This window comes from Mya arenaria, chromosome 9 (assembly GCF_026914265.1).
Source record: "Mya arenaria isolate MELC-2E11 chromosome 9, ASM2691426v1".
NCBI lineage: Eukaryota > Metazoa > Mollusca > Bivalvia > Myida > Myidae > Mya > Mya arenaria.
In genome coordinates, this window is record NC_069130.1 from 40,972,457 (window position 1) to 40,991,941 (window position 19,485).

General features: G+C 35.7%; 1 protein-coding gene across 1 annotated transcript in view; it reads right to left on the reverse strand.

Moving 5' to 3' along the window:
• Positions 1-8,133: 8,133 nt before the first annotated feature.
• Positions 8,134-19,485, reverse strand: part of LOC128246429 (E3 ubiquitin-protein ligase TRAIP-like) — a 30,587-nt gene continuing 19,235 nt past the window's right edge. The window contains exon 7 of the mRNA XM_052964622.1: positions 8,134-10,518. Within this exon, the coding sequence (XP_052820582.1) occupies positions 9,527-10,518 (992 nt within the window). The 3' untranslated portion in view covers positions 8,134-9,526. The remainder of the gene's footprint in view (positions 10,519-19,485) is intronic.

The following is a 19,485-nucleotide window of genomic DNA, read 5'->3' on the forward strand; positions in this document are numbered from 1 at the left end:
CAATGTCCCAGCTATTCCCCGGACCTTGGGGGGCTGTGGTTGCAATTGACTAGTGCATTACACAAACATGTACAGTATAAAAATAACATCAGAAAATAAAACCCTTTATAAGTATAATGACTGTATTAATTTTCTCAATTCTATGTTCTTGTCCACTTGTTTTCTTTGATCGATTTGTAGTAAAGTGGCCTGTTATTAAAGTGGCTTATTTCTTACGGGAATATAAGTTATGAAGGCCGTCATGATATTCTTTTTCAAGGCACAGACCTATTAACCATAGGTTCGTTGTAAAGGCGAGGTCTTGAAAGGGAAACATCTTTATTCCACCACCTGCTCTAATATAATGACCCGTGCCACATTTGGAAATGCTCAAATGATGACCTACTCTTACTAGTCCAAAATGTTTTTTGTGATAGTAAGTTACTGAATGAATACAATAGTTTTCTTTTTGGTCTTCGAATAATTGTACGTTGCTATGAGGAATGTTGTCTTTACAATATAGCCACGTTTAAATTGAAGTTAATAGTAAAGACTGGATCTTATTGCTATTTGTATAATATTGAGACAGATTTTCATGTGATACAATCAAAACCTTTTCATTTATGACTGAGAACCTATGTTTGCAATTAAAAAGCATTTCTTGACATAATTGTATGATCAATTTGGTAAGAAATAAACTTTTTTTTTTTTTTTTTTTTTTTCGCTTTGCGTTGCCTCTGAATTGCCTTAAATTAAAAAAAAGTATTTTTATTTTTTTCGCTCACTCGCTCCTACTTTTTTTTGGCAAAATCCGTAGAACAAATGTTCAATTTGTTGTGGCCCAAATGTTGGAAATGAGACAAAATTTTACAAGGAAATTATCAACTTCGGAAAATGGAACCGAAATGTTCTTAAAATTGTGGGAAAATAGCTTTAACTGTTCTTTTTTGTAAATATTCCTTTTTTTCCCCCTTAGGCCACACCAAATTGATATTTCGTTCTGCGGATTTACCGCTCCTATTTTTTTGAAAACGTAAACAGATTTTTTTCAGTTAATGATTTATTAAAAGGCTAAAAATCAAGTATAATTTTTCTACGCTAGTTTTCGTGTTTTTGTAGAAGGGAAGTTACCGATGCGTAGTGTTTTTATACTGTATATCTATCGGTTTAGCATGGGTTTCAATAAATTCAATCAAAATGGCGACTTCCGGTATAAACAATGTGGCTCGAAGTTTGGAAATTGAATCTTATTTTTGACAATAAATAAGTTTTGAGCATGCTTGAAGTCATTGTTGATCATCTCATAGATAGATACGTTTTATTCCTCCAGTAACGGAGAGCATAACATATTTACAAGTATAATATAAAACATAGATATACAATTATTATGTACATAACAAACATTAATTTACAAAAGTCAAAACGTGCATACATGTAGCATGGTAACAAGTTACACAAAAACGTCATGGATCACATAAGCCTAAAACATGTAAGCATAGCTCAAGCTTTCCTAGCTACAAGTAAGTTAATCAACGCCTTTGCAATTGGCTGAAACATCAAACAATTATGAGAATTTGTTGTTGCAAATTGAAACACCTTTGCGCACTGGCCCTTATGAGGCTTAAGACCTGGTAGCGATTATTTTGCGTAATTAGTGACTCGTTTTGAATGGAAATCGGAATGATCAACTTTAAGTACTATTTTATTCAAGTCATAATACAAGGGACCAAAATTTTACCTCGTTACGACGATGCTGAAGATGTCACAGGTCAACATAACTGGAACATGAGTCATTGTTTGGTCCAAATTGATGTATCAAGCTCATTTTTGATCAAATTCTGACAAAACAACAGTGTTGAACAAATATCTTTTCACAAATAGCGATATAAACACTGATCTGGATATACCTCAACATAAGTAAGCCTAAGTTTATCACCTTATATATTTTTTTATTTTAATGCACTTGTCGCCATTGTTCCAGGGGTATACCGGGGACAGCAGAGGCAATGGGCTGTGTTTTTACCTTTCAGGTGGCCCCGCAGTGCCTAGTGAATGTGGTTTTGTCTTCATATTGAAAATAGTCGGGAATGGGCCTCTCATAGGTATTCGGGGTTGCGGGGCCATTTGGCAGGGATTTTACCAGCAGTGTGTCCCTACAGGTCGGGTATTTTACCCGAGTTTTGAGAGACCGGAAGTCAAAGTTCCCGCTATTCCAGACTTGGAGGGGAGGGGCATATATAATTGGCTGGTGCATAAAAAATCTAAATAACCAAAAAAAGTACTCTGAAAAATACCGTTGTTCTTTTTGTTTTAATAAGCACATGTCATTGCATTTCCTGTGATAATAAAAACAAAATTAAGTCTATGTTATATGGAGTCTGATGTTTGATGATGCCTGTGTAAGTGATCTTTTTTTACAAATCCAAAATCAATCCTAAGTTATGTCTAAATACAGTTGCATATGATGTTAAACTGATTCAGGTAGATTTATATAAGTCGTTTGTGTTTGTACTAAACACGGATGAATAAATAGTATGTATTCCGACATTTTCCCAATGTCCATTAGAGGTTCAGTTCAAGATGGCATTAAAATGGGTTTAAGGGCAATTATTTTTAATAATCTTTCTTATTTATATTGAATATAAGCAAAAATATATTTTTCGCTCTTCGCTCGCTTCGGTTTTTATGAAAACTGACAATTTTTTTTTTTTTTTTTTTTTTTTTTTCGCTCGCTGGCTCCAATTTTTTTTGGCAAAAATCCGAGGAACTTAACATTAATTTGGTGTGGCCTCAAAATCGTTTTATAGTTTAAACAGTCATTATCATGCATCAGTCCAATCTATTTACATACAAGGTAAACAAGTAAATAAAAATATACATATATAATACATACTGTGAAATCATTAATGTTCGTGTGGCATTAATGTTCGTGGTTTTCGTGGGTTGGGTGATCCACGAATTCAAGATCCCACGAAATATAAACCCTTTATTCACTTTTCAATTGCCTTGTTACGTACATACTCTAGTATATTCTTTACAGAGGTCGCAGTATACAGTGTAACTTATGATCATTATTCTGTTAATATATTATAACTGCCTTTAACAAATAATCAACCAAATCAATTAAATGTGTTTTATGCAGCAAATGACAGTTATAAGCACGTGGTTAAACGTGTGCTGTTAATGAAAATCTCCAAGTTTACAAGATATGAGTGATGAGTGTCCATACTCGATTTTTTTATTTAATGAAATAATTAATCGATTACTAGTACATTGAAGGTTACTAAGCACCGAACGTGAAAATATACGCACCTTTTCGGTGTTTTCACAGTTTGCAAAATTCTTAATTGGCATTCAATGGCTTCCCATATCTGTATTTATGATCAGGGTACATCTTCTTTTATTACTTTATTCCCAATTAAATCGATAAGTGACATGGGTATATGCACTAATTGGCATGTCGTACCACATTAGCAAGTGTCATAAACCGAGTGACGTAGAAGACGGAAATCACGGGCCAGCGCGTGGATATTATGCAGACGATCTAGGACGATCGCATCTTCGATTTTTTTTTTCAAAAATGAAAATCCACGAATTTAAGTACCCACGAAATTGTTTTTTTTCGGCAAACCACGAAATTTCATGCCCACGAACATTAATGATTTCACAGTATATATATTATACCTCACTCCTTATATTCAGTATACAATATATATTAGCTTTAGGGCACAACAATTTTCACTGTTGCCCATAGTTCGATGCGATATGGGTTAACCTTTTACCATTAGTCTAGGCGCTTTATATTGTGGTATCAAACAACTGTGGGAAGTTTCGCAACAATATCCGAAAATGAGATACAAAAAAACAAGTCAACAAGCAAATTCGTTGAATTGATATCCCCCGCCTGATTGGGCTAAGTCAAGGAATGGAAATCAATTGTTGATGAAATATATATATATATATATATATATATATATATATATATATATATATATATATATTTACGAGTTTGAGTTTGCTTGCAACTGTTTGAAATAAAAAAAATATTGTATATAATGTAACATTTAGAATTGACCAAGAAACCTAGTTTATGACTCCATGTTACCCAGTTCTAAACTAATCTAAGATTTCATCAAGGCAAACATTCTGATCAAGTTTCATGAAGATTGGTCCAGATATATGCAAAAATATAGCCTCTAGAGTGTCCAAAAGTTTTTTTTTTATGATTTGACTCAGTAACCCTTTGACCCCACATGACCTACTAGTTTCAAACTATTCCAAGATTTCATTGAGGCATTCTGTTTAAGTTCATGGAAATTAGAGCAGATGTATTGCCTCTAGAGTTATCCCAAGATTTCTGTAAGATATGACCTAGTGACCTAGTTTTTTACCCATATGACACACTTTTAAAACACAGTCGAAATTTAACCCAAAAGAACATTCTGACCATGTTTGAACTTAATCAGACCAATCACCACCATAAAATAGTTTCGGACAATATTTTTGAAAGATTTGACCAAGTGACCTCATTTTCGATCATATGTGACCCAGTTTCAAACTAGTCCAAGATTTCATCAAGGAAAACATTCTGATCAAGTTTGATGAATATTTGACCATGTATAATGCCTCTAGTATGTTCCAAAAGATTTTTCTAAGATTTGACCAAGTGACCTAGTTTTTGACCCCATGTGACCCACTTTTTAAGTGATCCATATTTCTTCAAGGGGTACATCATGACCAATTTTGAACATAACTTGACCAATAATTACCATGATATGGTTCTGGACAAGATTTTTCTAAGATCTGATCTAGTTACCTAATTTTTGGTCGTATGTGACCCAGTTTTATTTATGTCCAAGAGTTCATCAAGGAAAACATTCTGATTAAGTTTCATGAATATTTTACCATGTATAATGCCTCTAGAATGTTCGAAAGATTTTTCTAAGATTTGACCAAGTGACCTAGTTTTTGACCCCATGTGACCCACTTTTTAAATGACAATATTTCTTCTAGGGGTACAACATGACCAATTTTGAACATAACTTGACCAATAATTACCATGACATGGTTCTGGACAAGATTTTTCTAAGATTTGACCTAGTTACCTAATTTTTGATCATATGTTACCCAGTTTTATTTATGACCAAGAGTTCATCAAGGAAAACATTCTGATCAAGTTTGATGAATATTTGACCATTTATAATGCCTCTAGCATGTTCCAAAGAATTTTCTAAGATTTGATCTAGTGATCCAGTTTTTGACCCCATGTGACCCACTTTTAAAAGTGGTAGAGATTCATGGGTGAAAGTTGGAAATCTTGAGAATCCTTAAAATTTAGCTGGGGGCCTGGGGGCCGGCTGGGCCCCCGGTGGGTCCAGGGCAAAGCCCTGGTAGGGGGCCCAGGGGGGCAAAGCCCCCTGGGAGCTCCTGGGAATTAGTGGTTTTGAGTGCTTGTACAGCGCTTTTCCAGGATTATATGATTGCCAAAGAAACTGACTTATTATCATGCAGAAAATGCATGATTTTCTGTAAACAGCTCTTGCTCATAGATGTACCCTAAACCTACTCTTTGATGTAGATTTAGAATGAAACATAACCTTCAAAATTAGCAACATTTTTATTCTTGTGTCCATGTAATTGATATCAACATAATATATTATGCACATGCAAAAAATGCATGATATCACGATTGATCATAGGTTAAGAGTAGGAAGATTAGTAACCTATTTTAATTTAATTTCACAAGGTCTAGCACATTGTTCAACAATTTCATTCAGAAAAAAACACACTGGAACACATTCACATGTCTGTTGTTTTTTTAACCAAATCCCCCATTTCTCACCATTAGTGTCACATTCAGATAGCCATGCCCATCTCCATTTGTTAGTTTGTTTACTTTCTAAGTCCTTAAGTGTTGTATGCTGAGGGTAGAAACTTCATTTTCAATATTTTTTGCAACGATCTTTTATCACAAGAAAATTGTTGTTGTTTTTTGAAAGAATCACCTAACCGCCAAAAGACCAGCTATTTTATTGGACTACAGCGTACAGCGAGCCAATCAGAATTGTCGTATTATATCGTAATTCACCGCTACCTAGGAATTTAAAAAGCGTCTGCAATGTCTTGATGATCGCGAACATTCCCGATTGGGAGCGATTGGTTTTCCCGTTTGAAACTTATTGGCGGAAACGGTCGAACCCAGCTAGTCTATTTACGGCCATAGTTTCATGAATATTTGACCATGTATAATGCCTCTAGTATGTTCCAAAGATTTTTCTAAGATTTGATCTAGTGACCTTGTTTTTGACCCCATGTGACCCACTTTTAAAAGTGGTCGAGATGTGATCAAGGGGAACATTCTGACCAAGTTTGAACATTTTCTGATCAATGCCTACCAAGAAATGGTACCGGACGGACGGAATGATGGACGGACAACGCCAAAACAATATCCCCCTCCCGAAATCATCGATTCGGCGGGGATAATAAACCTGTAAGAGTGGCCATGACGATTAAGATAGGGTCGTACATATATACAGCATTCCATATTAAATGTGACCTTGAACTTGGAGGTAGGGTCAAGGGTCTTGCAAACAACAGGGTGTCTTTATGTACCAAACACATGAGCCAATTTATTTTAAAATTCCACTGTGTATGACAAATTTGTCAGCCTTGACAAGACCATCTATAATGCATACAGTACACTCAACGAGTTAGACCCACTTTCCTCGCTCACTCCGAGGGACAAAGTCGATGATCGCGGTTCCTCCGAGGGTAAAACTGTTGCCCTCGCTAAAATCCCTCCGAGTTCCTCCGAGTGGCTGGCTTACCGCCGAGTTTAATATGAACGATAGCGTTGAGAATCGTCCGATTTTATGATCCCGCGGCGGAACTCTTATCTAATCAGATAAGCAAGAAATCATTCTTATTTAGAAGTTATTTATTTTTATGCTTATGCACATGTTAAGTGTAAAAGATTCTTACATGTACCAACTTTTAATTTGTATTTATGTCCGTAAACGCCAATTGAATATTGTCTTGAATTATAAACATTGAATCAATTAAGTATATCCACTTAGTTATTGCATCATAAAGCAGCCGACTATTTACACGATTCTGAACCATGACCTCCGACGTCAAGCGCGTGATCAATAGAATTTTCCGAAAATGTGTAACCTAGAATTTCTCGGACGAAATTTGTTTATCAGTCATTAGCAAAAACACGTTTATAAGATGCATGTGCAACTAGTGAAATACGACTGCATTCTTGTGGTAAGCTTAAACTTCATGCAAAACGGGCAGAGGAAAAAGAATAATAGCAATTTACTGGAGCCGTCGTAATCGGTTGAAAATTTTTCATAAAATAAATATAACTTTAGCGTAGATTCTTACCCTCCGAGGAACGCTGAGATCGTTATTCTTCGGTCGACTGATCACCCTCCGAGGGCCTTTTATTCAAACTCCGAGGAACGCGGAGTCGATAAAATCGTTGTGTTGGCCGCGATAGCAAAAATCCGTGGAGGGAAACGGAAAGTGGGTCTAATTCGTTGAGTGTACTGTATATTATAAGAAGCATTCCATAATGATAAGTCTGTAAATGTGACCTTGAACTTTGAGTTAGGGACTTGGGTTTTGTATGCCTCACATGATCTTTATGTACGGAACACATGTACAAAGTAATTTTAAAATCCATTTTAAGCCTGACAAAATAACAGCCTAGAAACAATAAACCAGATGGACGGACTAAGCGATTTTAATATACCCTAATTTCAGGGGCATCAAAAGTCTGTGTAAGACTAATAAATCCAAACAGGCCACTAAATCACTGCAAACAACTTTTTTTCCATTCATAAGGACAAAACAGAATAATGTGGTTCAGGTTACATGCTAACAAAAAAAGGGAAAGTTACCGGTAAGTCGAGAAAACATTTTGTTTCGTAAAATTATTTCATTATATTGATATTACAGGTTTTATTTGTACTTGTAAGCAACTTTCATTTGCAAAATTTGATTTTAACCTTTCCTAAAATTATGATTAGGACTAAAAATAGGGTAACTTCAACCACATATAGATTGTGTTATGCCTAAATGCCTTGTACATGATGAATTCTGTTAAAACATATAAAATACAACAAAGTTTAAGAAAATAATTTTTAATTTTTGCAAATACAAATATATTTTGACAGTTACTGTATATTACAAATATAACAAAAAACTTTCAGTAAAAGCTATAATATAAATTGGAATTTCACAGTACAAAAACATTTTTATTTCCAACTGAATGCCAACACAGGCTTGGAAGGAGGAAACTTAGTACGTAAATTTTAAATATGTGAAGTGACAGGTGTTTTTCTTCAGCTTAAAAAATTATCAAAATTCACCATTTTTGAAATGACATCTAATTCACAACTCTTTCTTCAACTCTTAACAAGTAGTATGGCTGTTTAAATGCAATCTTAGCCTCTAAAAAACCTTTTAACCAAAGAGGTTAAAGGGGGCTTTGCCCACTATGATCCTCACCAAGGTGCTGGGTAAATTTTCATTTTAAAGTGATATTTAAAACCAATGCATACACATGTATGACAACAATAAATTTTGAGTGATAAACTTTTTAACTACAAACTAAATAATGCATTTATGGAAAATATTAATTACTTATAATGAGATTGTAACCATGTTTTAAATAGCTGAAAACACACAAATTTTAATTGACTGGTGGGTCCTAAAAGATTTACAGTGATCATCTATTGTCTCATAAGATAAATATACCTTATTTTCTGCATATATATATTTCTTTCAAATTAAACACAGTATCCTTTATAAGAACCATTGTTTTCGATATTTGTTTATCCTTTTCAATAAATTAAAACAATTATATAAATTCTGGTACGTATTATTATGGAGTAAGAGTGCATCTTAAGACTTTTTCTCTATATTTTCATAATTCCAAGGAGTCTGGCCACTTTCGCAACAAGGTGCAAAAAACAAAACTGAGCGTGTTAAAAAGCCATTAAAACGAAGCAAACCAACTTCAATTTACATTTAGAATAGAACAACTTCTTTACCTGAAAATATCTCGAACAACGTTTCTTCGCTGCTTAAACCATGAAAATCAGAATTTTTTTCCTTGCTTCTTTGTGCTATAAAAATCGCCACTTACTTTTAAGTGCAAGTTTCTAGTCTGTGATTTAGTTTCACAACTACTTCAGCGTATCATATTTCTTATTATCACATATTTTTCTATCTTTTGCGTATTGGTATTATTTTGATGAAAAACTCTCCCTTTTGCCCTATCCGATATCACAAATGCAGAATTTATTGCGGGTTTACTGTCACATGGGTTACATGAAATACACCTGCGATGAAATGCGCTTAATCATGAAAATGCACCACAAAGGTGATATTATCAACCTTTATTATTACTTAGAAATATTCGTTGCAAAATGTCTACAGTCATGTTCAATGCATTTTTTGTTGCATTATTCCACAATGAAGTTTATCACAGCCTGACTTCATGAATATTAAATTCAGCAATAATCAGCACCAGGAATTAGTCTAACACTATATAACCATCTAACTTCGGTAAAGAAGGCGTTCCACGCAATTTCGACAACGACTTTTTGGATCCTGCAGATGGTTTCTTAAATGGATTTCCAATGGCATTAACGTGCGTTGTGTGACCACCAAGTCCATCAAAGCCTTTTTGAACAACACTACCTTTATTATGAGCTCTTGCTCCAAGTTCGTGCTTTTTGAAAATATTCAAACTTGCGTAATTCAAAATCTGATTATTATCCTTAATGGCAGAATCACTTTTAAAATGTTTCAATTTCTGAGACCTTTTCTCTGCAGCAGACGTGATTTTTATACACTTGGCACTGTTTTCAACGTCTTCATCATAATCGTCACTAAGCGGTCTTTTATTTCGTTGTGTATTCAGTCTGGGAGAGGTTTTATCACCAGTTTGGGTTCCAGACCCACTTGGCTCGATTTCCACCCTTTTTACCTGAGATTGAGTCAAGGGGGGTGATGTGAACAGATCTGGGGTTGTGTCTAAATCCACACCCTGAGGACTTGTAGGCTGCGTTAGTTTCGGAGTAGATGCAGCAAAAGCCTGATGAACACGAGAACTTTCGTTCAACAAGTCACGAAAACTCGAACTTGACGTATTTACCTCAGACGATTTTGTTTCACTTTTTTCACTTAACTTTGCAGAACTCTTCAAGGCTCTTAGCTTACTTAACAATTTACTATTCTTCGACTTCAAGAAATCCACCTCTTTTTCCGTAAGTTTCAAATCACCCTCCGACCGTTCCAACTGTCCTGTCAATATTTCACACTTTTTCGTCAAATCTTGCACTTTTTTACCTCCAGATCTATCCGACATTTGTAGCTTTTCACAGTGATCCTTAAGTTGCCGTTTTTCCAGTTTCAGTTTCTCGTACTCCCGTTTCAGAAATGCCACTTGACGGGATAAGGATTGCACAGCCCCTGAACTCTCGCCCGTACTTGCAATAATATCAGCTGCATCAGATTCTGCACCTGAAAAATAGAATTAACGTTCTATTGACCTGAATGGGCTTAAAAGCCCGTACTGAAAATATGTGGTTGAAAAAAGTTGGAACAACTGTGTGAAAGTATGGCCATATTAATAGTTTAAAGATGCACTCTCACTGTTTTAATATACCAAAAAGGATGAATAAATGTCGGTGTTTGTATTTGTATTTATGTTTGTGGTGTTTGTATTTATGTTTGTGGTGTTTGTATTCATGATTGTGGTGTTTGTATTTATGTATGTGGTGTTTGTATTTATGTATGTGGTGTTTGTATTTATGTATGTGGTGTTTGTATTTATGTTTGTGGTGTTTGTATTCATGATTGTGGTGTTTGTATTTATGTTTGTGGTGTTTGTATTTATGTTTGTGGTGTTTGTATTCATGTTTGTGGTGTTTGTATTTATGTTTGTGGTGTTTGTATTCATGTTTGTGGTGTTTGTATTCATGATTGTGGTGTTTGTATTTATGTATGTGGTGTTTGTATTCATGTTTGTGGTGTTTGTATTTATGTATGTGGTGTTTGTATTTATGTATGTGGTGTTAATATCTCTAGTTCATTGTTATTTGGTGCCCTGCCTTGTGCCCCTAAACAGCGTTTATTTTTGAATTTAGGACCACTGGGCATGTCCGTGTAGATTTCTTAGTTAGGGTGTATGTTCTCAATTAGTTAATTAATAGATAGTTAGTTTTATACAAACTTATTTCAGCTTACGATGATGTGAAGACAGCTATAGACTCATACAAATCATGTGACTCTTAGTCTGTTTTCAAAGCTGCACTCTCACAGATTTACCGTTTTTACAAAAATATTATTTTTTGTCTTTGAATGAGCAAAATTGTGCGTAAATATCTGCAAACCAGTGATAAAAGACTGCTGACAAAATATCAGATCGCAGATTTTCATATTTCCATTCGAAAGTTAATGTTTAATGGCTAAAAGCGTTACTAACTGTAAGAAAAATGCATAAAACATCAATTGTTGAACATAAATATTAGAGTTTTTGTCAGCAGTCTTATATGACTGGTTTACATGCATTTTCGCATAAATTGGCTTGTTACAAGCCAAAAAATAAAAAAGTTGCCAAACGTTGAATCTGTGAGAGTGCAGCTTTAACATAGAATTATGACGACAGCAATTTTAAGGCAGATACAAGTAATGCAACACTTGAGTCTTTTTTTAAGGGTAAGATCTAATGCCCTTGAGGCTGAAGTGTGGTTCGAATTATAAACCTTTTGAGTGGGAGGTGGACACCTATACTCAATTAATTTCTTTGCAGAAACAAAGGTGCATACCAATATAAGAACAAAACTGATACCATTTTTTGAAGAGGCCAATTTTTTATAGCATTGCTTTCTAAAATACATGTATCTGTTCATTTACTTTAAATAAAGTGTTTTTTACTGAAGAAACTTTTTCTTAAAAAGTACGCATTATTTTGCTAGAAACCAAACATTTTTTTTCTTAAACAGTACACATGAATATTAGGTAATTATTGTTTATTGTTTATTTTTTTTTAAAATACACCAACTCTTCCCTACAAAATTGGTTTGGGGGTATAATTTCTTGACCAAATAGAAACCTGGAATTTTATTATCATTTTTGGGGGAATGTATGTTTTTTATCATTGGGAATGGGGACGATATTTGACCCCTAACTGGTCAGAGAAAAGAAACCCTGTTTGGAAGCTTTAAATTCCTAGTAAATCTTTATTTGGACTCTAGTTGATCTGTAAAGATCTCTCATAAAAATATTTCAAAATTAAAGCAATAAAGTGCCGATCAAAACCAATAACTAACGAGTATTAAAATCACACTTGCAACAGACTATACTTAATGCATCATTTGGAATATTTACTGTGAATCATTGCTATTATGAATAGAGAAAGATGTGTTTAGTTATTAAAAAAGTCAACATTATTGCATTTTAAATATCGCTGAATGTCGCAAAATCACAAAGAGACGACATTAAAGCTCTTCATAGCTTAATTTACTCCGTCTAAGTCACATCATTTTCTTATTTTGTAAGGTCGACTTTTTTTAATATATGGCTTTCATTCAAACCTAATAACAATTGAACGTCAAAAAAGACAAGAATGCTGTAGAGGAATCGTCAACACTCGTTTGATGAACTTCAGTAAAAAGAGACATATTACAATTTAAAAGCCAGGGGCCATGATTACGAACAGTCTCAAGTCCAAGTCTAGACTGAGACTCAGAAAAGCATTTTTATAAAGTAACAAAAAACCACATTTATTCCATTTCTTTTACAAAAAAATATGTTAATACTAGTAAAACATTCAAATAGTAATATATTTCAGCAAATTTTATCATCAATGTTCTGAGAGAAGGAAAATTAGAATTAAACAAGAGATGTTTGTCAAACATTATGCCCCCAGAGCGCCATGTTGTCAGGATTATATGGACAATTGAATAAAATATGCATGGACCGAAATGACAGCTGATTTGTTGCCGTTAAGGCAGTTTTAAGATTATGACCATTAAAGTGTGAGGATAGAGTGTGTTATGACCATGACCTTTGACTCTATGAACTCAAAATCCAGAGTCATCAGCTGGTCACCAGAAACCTAAATGTCAAGTTCGAGGGCCATGGGTACAGGCATTGTCAAGTTATCACACAGACAAGTTTTTTTCGTTCAAGGTCACTGTGACCTTGACCTTTGACCCAATGACCCCTTAAATCATAAGGGGTCATCTACAAGTCAGATACAACTCCAAGTCAAGTTTGAAGGCCATGGGTTCAGGCATTGTTGAGTTATCACTCGGACAACCTTTTACCATTCAAGATCACTGTGACCTTGACCTTTGGCTCTATGAATCCTAAAATCAATAAGGGTGATCTACTGGTCAGGCTTAACATCCATGTCAAGTTTAATGATCATAGGGTCAGGCATTGTTGAGATATCAGTGGGAGAAGATTTGTTAACTTTTTGCGTTAAAGGTTACTGTGACATTGACCTTGGTCTGATGACCCCTTAAGTCGATAGGGGTCATCTACTGGGCAGGCCCAACCTTCATGTCAAGTTTGATGACCATAGATCCAGGAATTGTCAAGTTCGCTTTCAAGGTCACTGTGACCTTGACCTTTGACCCCTAAAATCAATAGGGGTCATCTACTGGTCAGGCCCAACCTTCATGTCAAGTTTGAGGGCCATGGGTGCAGGCATTGTTGAGTTATCACTCGGACAACCTTTTATCATTCAAGGTCACTGTGACCTTGACCTTTGGCCCAATGACCCCTAAAATCAATAGGGACCATCTTCTGGCCAGGCCCAACCTCCAAGTCAAGTTTAAGGGCCATGGGTGCAGGCATTGTCGAGTTATCACTCGGATAACCTTTTACCATTCAAGGTCACTGTGACCTTGACCTTTTGCCCAATGACCCCTAAAATCAATAGGGACCATCTTCTGGCCAGGCCCAACCTCCAAGTCAAGTTTGAGGGCCATGGGTGCAGGCATTGTCGAGTTATCACTCGGACAACCTTTTACCATTCCAGGTCACTGTGACTTTGACCTTTGGCCAGATGACCCCCAAAAACCATAGGGGTCATCTCCTGGTCAGGCCAATTCTCCAAGTCAAGTTTGAGGGCCATGGGTGCAGGCATTGTCGAGTTATCACTCGGACAACCTTTTACCATTCAAGGTGACTGTGACCTTGACCTTTGGCCAGATGACCCCCAAAAACAAAAGGGGTCATGTACTGGTCAGGCCCAATTCCAAGTCAAGTTTGAGGGCCATGGGTGCAGGCAATGTCAAGTTATCACACGGAAAACCTTTAACCATTCAAGGTGACTGTGACCTTGACCTTTGTCCTGATGACCCCCAAAAACAATAGGGGTCTTCTTCTGGTCAGGCCCAACCTCCAATTCAATTATGAGGGCCATTGTTGAGTTATCACTCGGACATCCTTTTACCATTCAAGGTCACTGTGAACTTGACCTTTGACCCGATGAGCCCCAAAAACATTAGGGGTCAGCTACTGGTCAGGCCCAACCTCCAAGTCAAGTTTGAGGGCCATGGGTGCAGGCATTGTCAAGTTATCTCTCGGACGACCTTTTTCCATTCAAGGTCACTGTGACCTTGACCTTTGGCCTGATGACCCCCCCAAACAATAGGGGTCATCTACTGGTCAGGCCCAACCTCCATGTCAAGTTTGAGGGCCATGGGTGCAGGCATTGTTGAGTTATCACTCGGACAAGCTTTAAAATTATTTTACCATTAAAGGTCACTGTGACCTTGACCTTTGACCCGATGACCCCCAAAATCAATAGGGGTCATCTACTGGCCAGGCCCAACCTTCATGTGAAGTTTGATGACCATACGTCCAGGAATTGTTGAGTTATCACTCGGACAAGCTTTGGTCTACCGACGGACCGACCGACCGACCGACATACAGACATGCCTGTGCAAAGCAATATACCCCTCTTCTTGAAGGGGGGCATAATAAAGATTTGCCTTAATGCGTCTTGAGTCTGAACTCAGACTTCACTTGAGACTGTTCGTAATCACTGCCCCTGGCCCCAATTTCTCGAAACTTCTGAAGCTTTTAAGGCTTAAGTAGCTTATTCTAATATATACTTAAATCAAATTTTTATAATCGAAAAATGGTTAATTGTGATATTCATAAGTTAATTCCTATCTTAAGTATAAATAATCTAAATGAAGTAAATATAACACAAATTATTGAAAAACAAAAAATGTGAGCTTAGCTTTATCTGTTAGCAAAATAGTGAGCTTAGCTTAATCCTATTATAAGGTACTTAATTAAGAAGTTTTGAGAATTTGGGGCCAAGCCCCTTGTTTCAATAAAGATTGTAAGGCTTATGATGGTAACTTTCAAGGTGTAACTCCATTTTTGGCGTAACTGCGTATCAATAAAAGTATTGTAACTATTTTTATTGTGTAGGATCTGCCCTTTACCATATGGGTGTACAGGCGCACTCTTAAGCTTAATGTAAGTTTTGCGTCTAAGATATCTTTTTGAATCAGGGCCCTGCTGAACATGTGTATATGGTCTCAAACAAGTGTACCAAGTTTCATTTGAAGTTCTTAAGCTAATACTAAGTTTGGAACGTTGATGATGCAAGGCTATGACAACTCCTTTTTGTCCTTAGAAAACAGACATGCCTAAAACACAACAGACGTCACTCAGTAGAACAAGAGAGTGGGTGCCTGTTTGATTTTCTCAGACCCGTATGTTTTTGGTGTGACCGTTAATAAAGCAATACAAAAAGTAGTCTCAGCTCTTTCTTCTCTTCTCCGAGGGAGTCTAAGACAAATCGATAGCAAAACTAAACAGCCTCAAGTCTGAATTTCAGACAGGCTTGTCTTCGAAAAATAATGGAAAGTATTGTTCTTTTCTCAATTTTATTTTATGTTAATCCTTATCATTTGAAATGATATTGGGTTTTTATCTTTACCTCAAGAAATTTTCATCTCGGGCCTTTTTTATTTGATTCTATGTTTTACGAACACCGCCGCTCAAAAAAACTCATTTTTGAAATAAAAATAAAATTGTGATTTCGTTTTTTTTTTATTTCCGCCGATGAAACTTTATCGCGGCAAATCATTAAAAGCAGACGGCATCGCAATAGTTGTAAAAATATTGGTGTAAACATCTCTGAAAAAGTTTAAGCCAATGAAAAACATCATCAGATTTGCAGGCTGGTGCTAAAAACCTGGTATCCGGTACCTGGTATCCGGTATCACTTTCTGATACCGAATTATGTTGATATCAGGGTTAATATCAAATGATAAATTCAAGTATCCACGGTCCATTATGAATTGCTTTTTGACAACCAATACATTCTTTAAATAACACAGTATCAACATAATCCGGTATCATAAACTGTGATAACGGCTTTTCTCGATATCGATACTTGGTACCGGGTTTTAGCTCACCCGGATAATCCTTTTCGGCAGGGTGACTTCCGGTTTATTTCCGGGTTATAACAGCAATAAATATGGACTAATTATCGTTCCAGGTTTGTTATTATTTATTTATTTTTATTAGATTTGTCATTTAAATGAGTTTATATTACATTATTGTGATATAATTTGAATGTCATGAGCTATAAATCGCTTGACTGTTTACCTGGACAGTTTAGTTCTGGTGGGTGGGGTAGATGGTTCAGAAAAGGCAGCGGTTACTATTCATATTGGAGTATTATTAACAACAAACAAGAGCTGTCACAGTATGTGACGAATGCCCCCGAATGTGACATTGACCTACGAACAAGGTCAGTACATGAAAAGTTGATCTTGCCTTTACGTGTCAAATACATATGGCAAGTTATTTTAAATTGCCTCTGAACATAAAAAAATACCACCCATACTTGACAACCTACACTGTTATGTCCTTATATTCAGAATTCCCTTGTATACACAAGAATAAACCTTAGTGTATCATTCACCTTAGAGGTAGGGACATGGGTCTTGCACACGACACGTCTTCGTATGTGGAACACATGTAGCAAGTGATTTTAAAATCTGTCCATACAAGGGAAAGTAACAGCCCAGACACGACAACCTATACTCTATGTCCTTATATGCAGCACTCCATTGTGAATAAACATTAAGTGTGACCTTGACCTTGGCGGTAGGGACACGGGTCTTGCACGCGACATGTCGTCTTGGTATGTGGAACACATGTGGCAAGTTATTTTAAAATCTGTCCATACAAGATAAAGTTACAGCCCGGACACGATAACCTATACTCTATGTCCTTATATGCAGCACTCCATTGTGAATAAACACTTAGTGTGACCTTCACCTTTGAGGTAGGGACATGGGTCTTGCACGCGACACGTCGTCTTGGTATGTGGTACACATGTGGCAAGTTATTTTAAAATCTGTCCATACAAGGGAAAGTTACAGCCCGGACACGACAACCTATACTCTATGTCCTTATATGCAGCACTCCATTGTGAATAAACACTAAGTGTGACCTTGACCTTTGAGGTATGGACACGAGTCTTGCACGCCACACGTCTTCTTGGTATGTGGAACACATGTGGCAAGTTATTTTAAAATCTGTCCATACAAGGGAAAGTTACAGAGCCGGACGGACGGACGGACTGATGGTGCGATTTTAATATGCCCACCTTCTGGGGCATAAAAATATCATCTATTCTAAAACCTTTGTTTTGAAAATTAACACCAATAATACATTAGGCTGTTTTACTATCTGACAGTGATAGTCCATAATGAGGAATCTGTATGTATATCACCAGGTACAGTATAGCTATGTAATAGTTTTATGAATGAACATGTATAAATCATCATCAATATAAATTATGATATTTATACTGCTCTGTGTGTTTTATTACTATGTTATAAAAAATTTACATAACTAAGTCTGAGAATAACTTATTTTTCTTTACAGATATGATTCAAATATGCTGATGTTATCTACTGAGACCATCACTTTCAATGAAGAACATCACTACAATCGGTTGGGCTGCTAGATTGGTAGCAACATGATGTAAGCTAGTGCCTGTTGAAACTCTATTGTTGGTTGGGCATCTATTGCTTACTGGACCGCTATATTGGATGGACCATATGTGTTGGTTGAACAACAGTTACTATAAATGGATGGACCAGATGTTGGTTGGACCACCAGTGTTGTTTGGACTGCTTGTTGGACAGAACTAGTATTATTTGAATCACTGTTGGATTGACAGCTTTTGTTTTTTCAGACAGCTATAATCAGTTGATTTACAAGTTCCTGGATCGCTAGTTCCTGACGGATAAATATTCCCTGTATAGAACGAAACAAAAAAGCTCCTTTGCTAACTGTAACAATGACATAGTTGGTGAATTGGTATCAGACAATTTGCAGCCAAGACAACACAGTGAAGTGATAGCCGGTTCCTTAAACTCTAAAATGGCAAATAAAGTTACCGAAAATAGTTGATTATTTTAATGTCACTTGTCTATTTTAACATGCATTTACAATGTATAAAGAGTGATTAATGAAAATATGAAGTGAACTTGTCAGATAAAGCAAAAACAAATGTGCACACACTTAGATATTGACTTGACATTAAAATAGAAAATCATAGAGAATACGTCATAGCTTTTGCTTTTCTGTGTGTTTTTTTCCCCCGACCAAAAAATAAAATTCCAGAAATGTAATTTTATTTTTATTTTTATTTCCTCCTCCTCCGACACTTCACAACTCTGGCCTTTCGTAAAACATATAATTAAAAAAAAGGCCTCAGTAGGGAATTCTGCCATTTTGTTTTCATTGGTTATAAACATAAAGGTTTTCAAAGGGAAGTAATCCATGACTTTGCATAGCCTACCAAAAATCAAAGTGTCAGACAATGACAAATGTCTGAGTTTGTTTTATTATATTCAGCATGACCAACATGAAACATCTTTGCATATATAAATGATATTTATGTCTCTTGTAATCAACTATCCTAACTTGGAATAAGAGCAGGCTTGTCTGCTTTTTCCTTAACCAACATAAAATATCTTGAAAGCAGAAAGTTCACTTATCAATTTTAGCAGGTGTTTTAGGACTAGCTAAACATGTGCTTATTTTTCAGAGTGAACATGTACACCAAGTTTCATATTATTTTATGTCATTATTAAGTGCATTATCATTGTGTGTTTTTTCTGACCAATTCAGCCAGCTTTCGAAATGGTCAAACAGACTTTTTCCCCTAAACATGGATATAAAAATCCCAATTTCTGTCAGTTCTTAAAAATGATTTCATCAAAAACTAACAGAAACATTTTTATATCATTTTTGTCTATATAAAGCAATCTTGTTGATTATCAGGCAATTTGAAATTTCCAAATGTTGTCAAAACAATTCATTTTTCTACATAACTTGAATTATATATGTATATCAAATAATGGATAAGAATTTGATAAAATGATAATAGTGGAACTGCTTGGTTTTGCAACTGGTAGGTGACTAAAC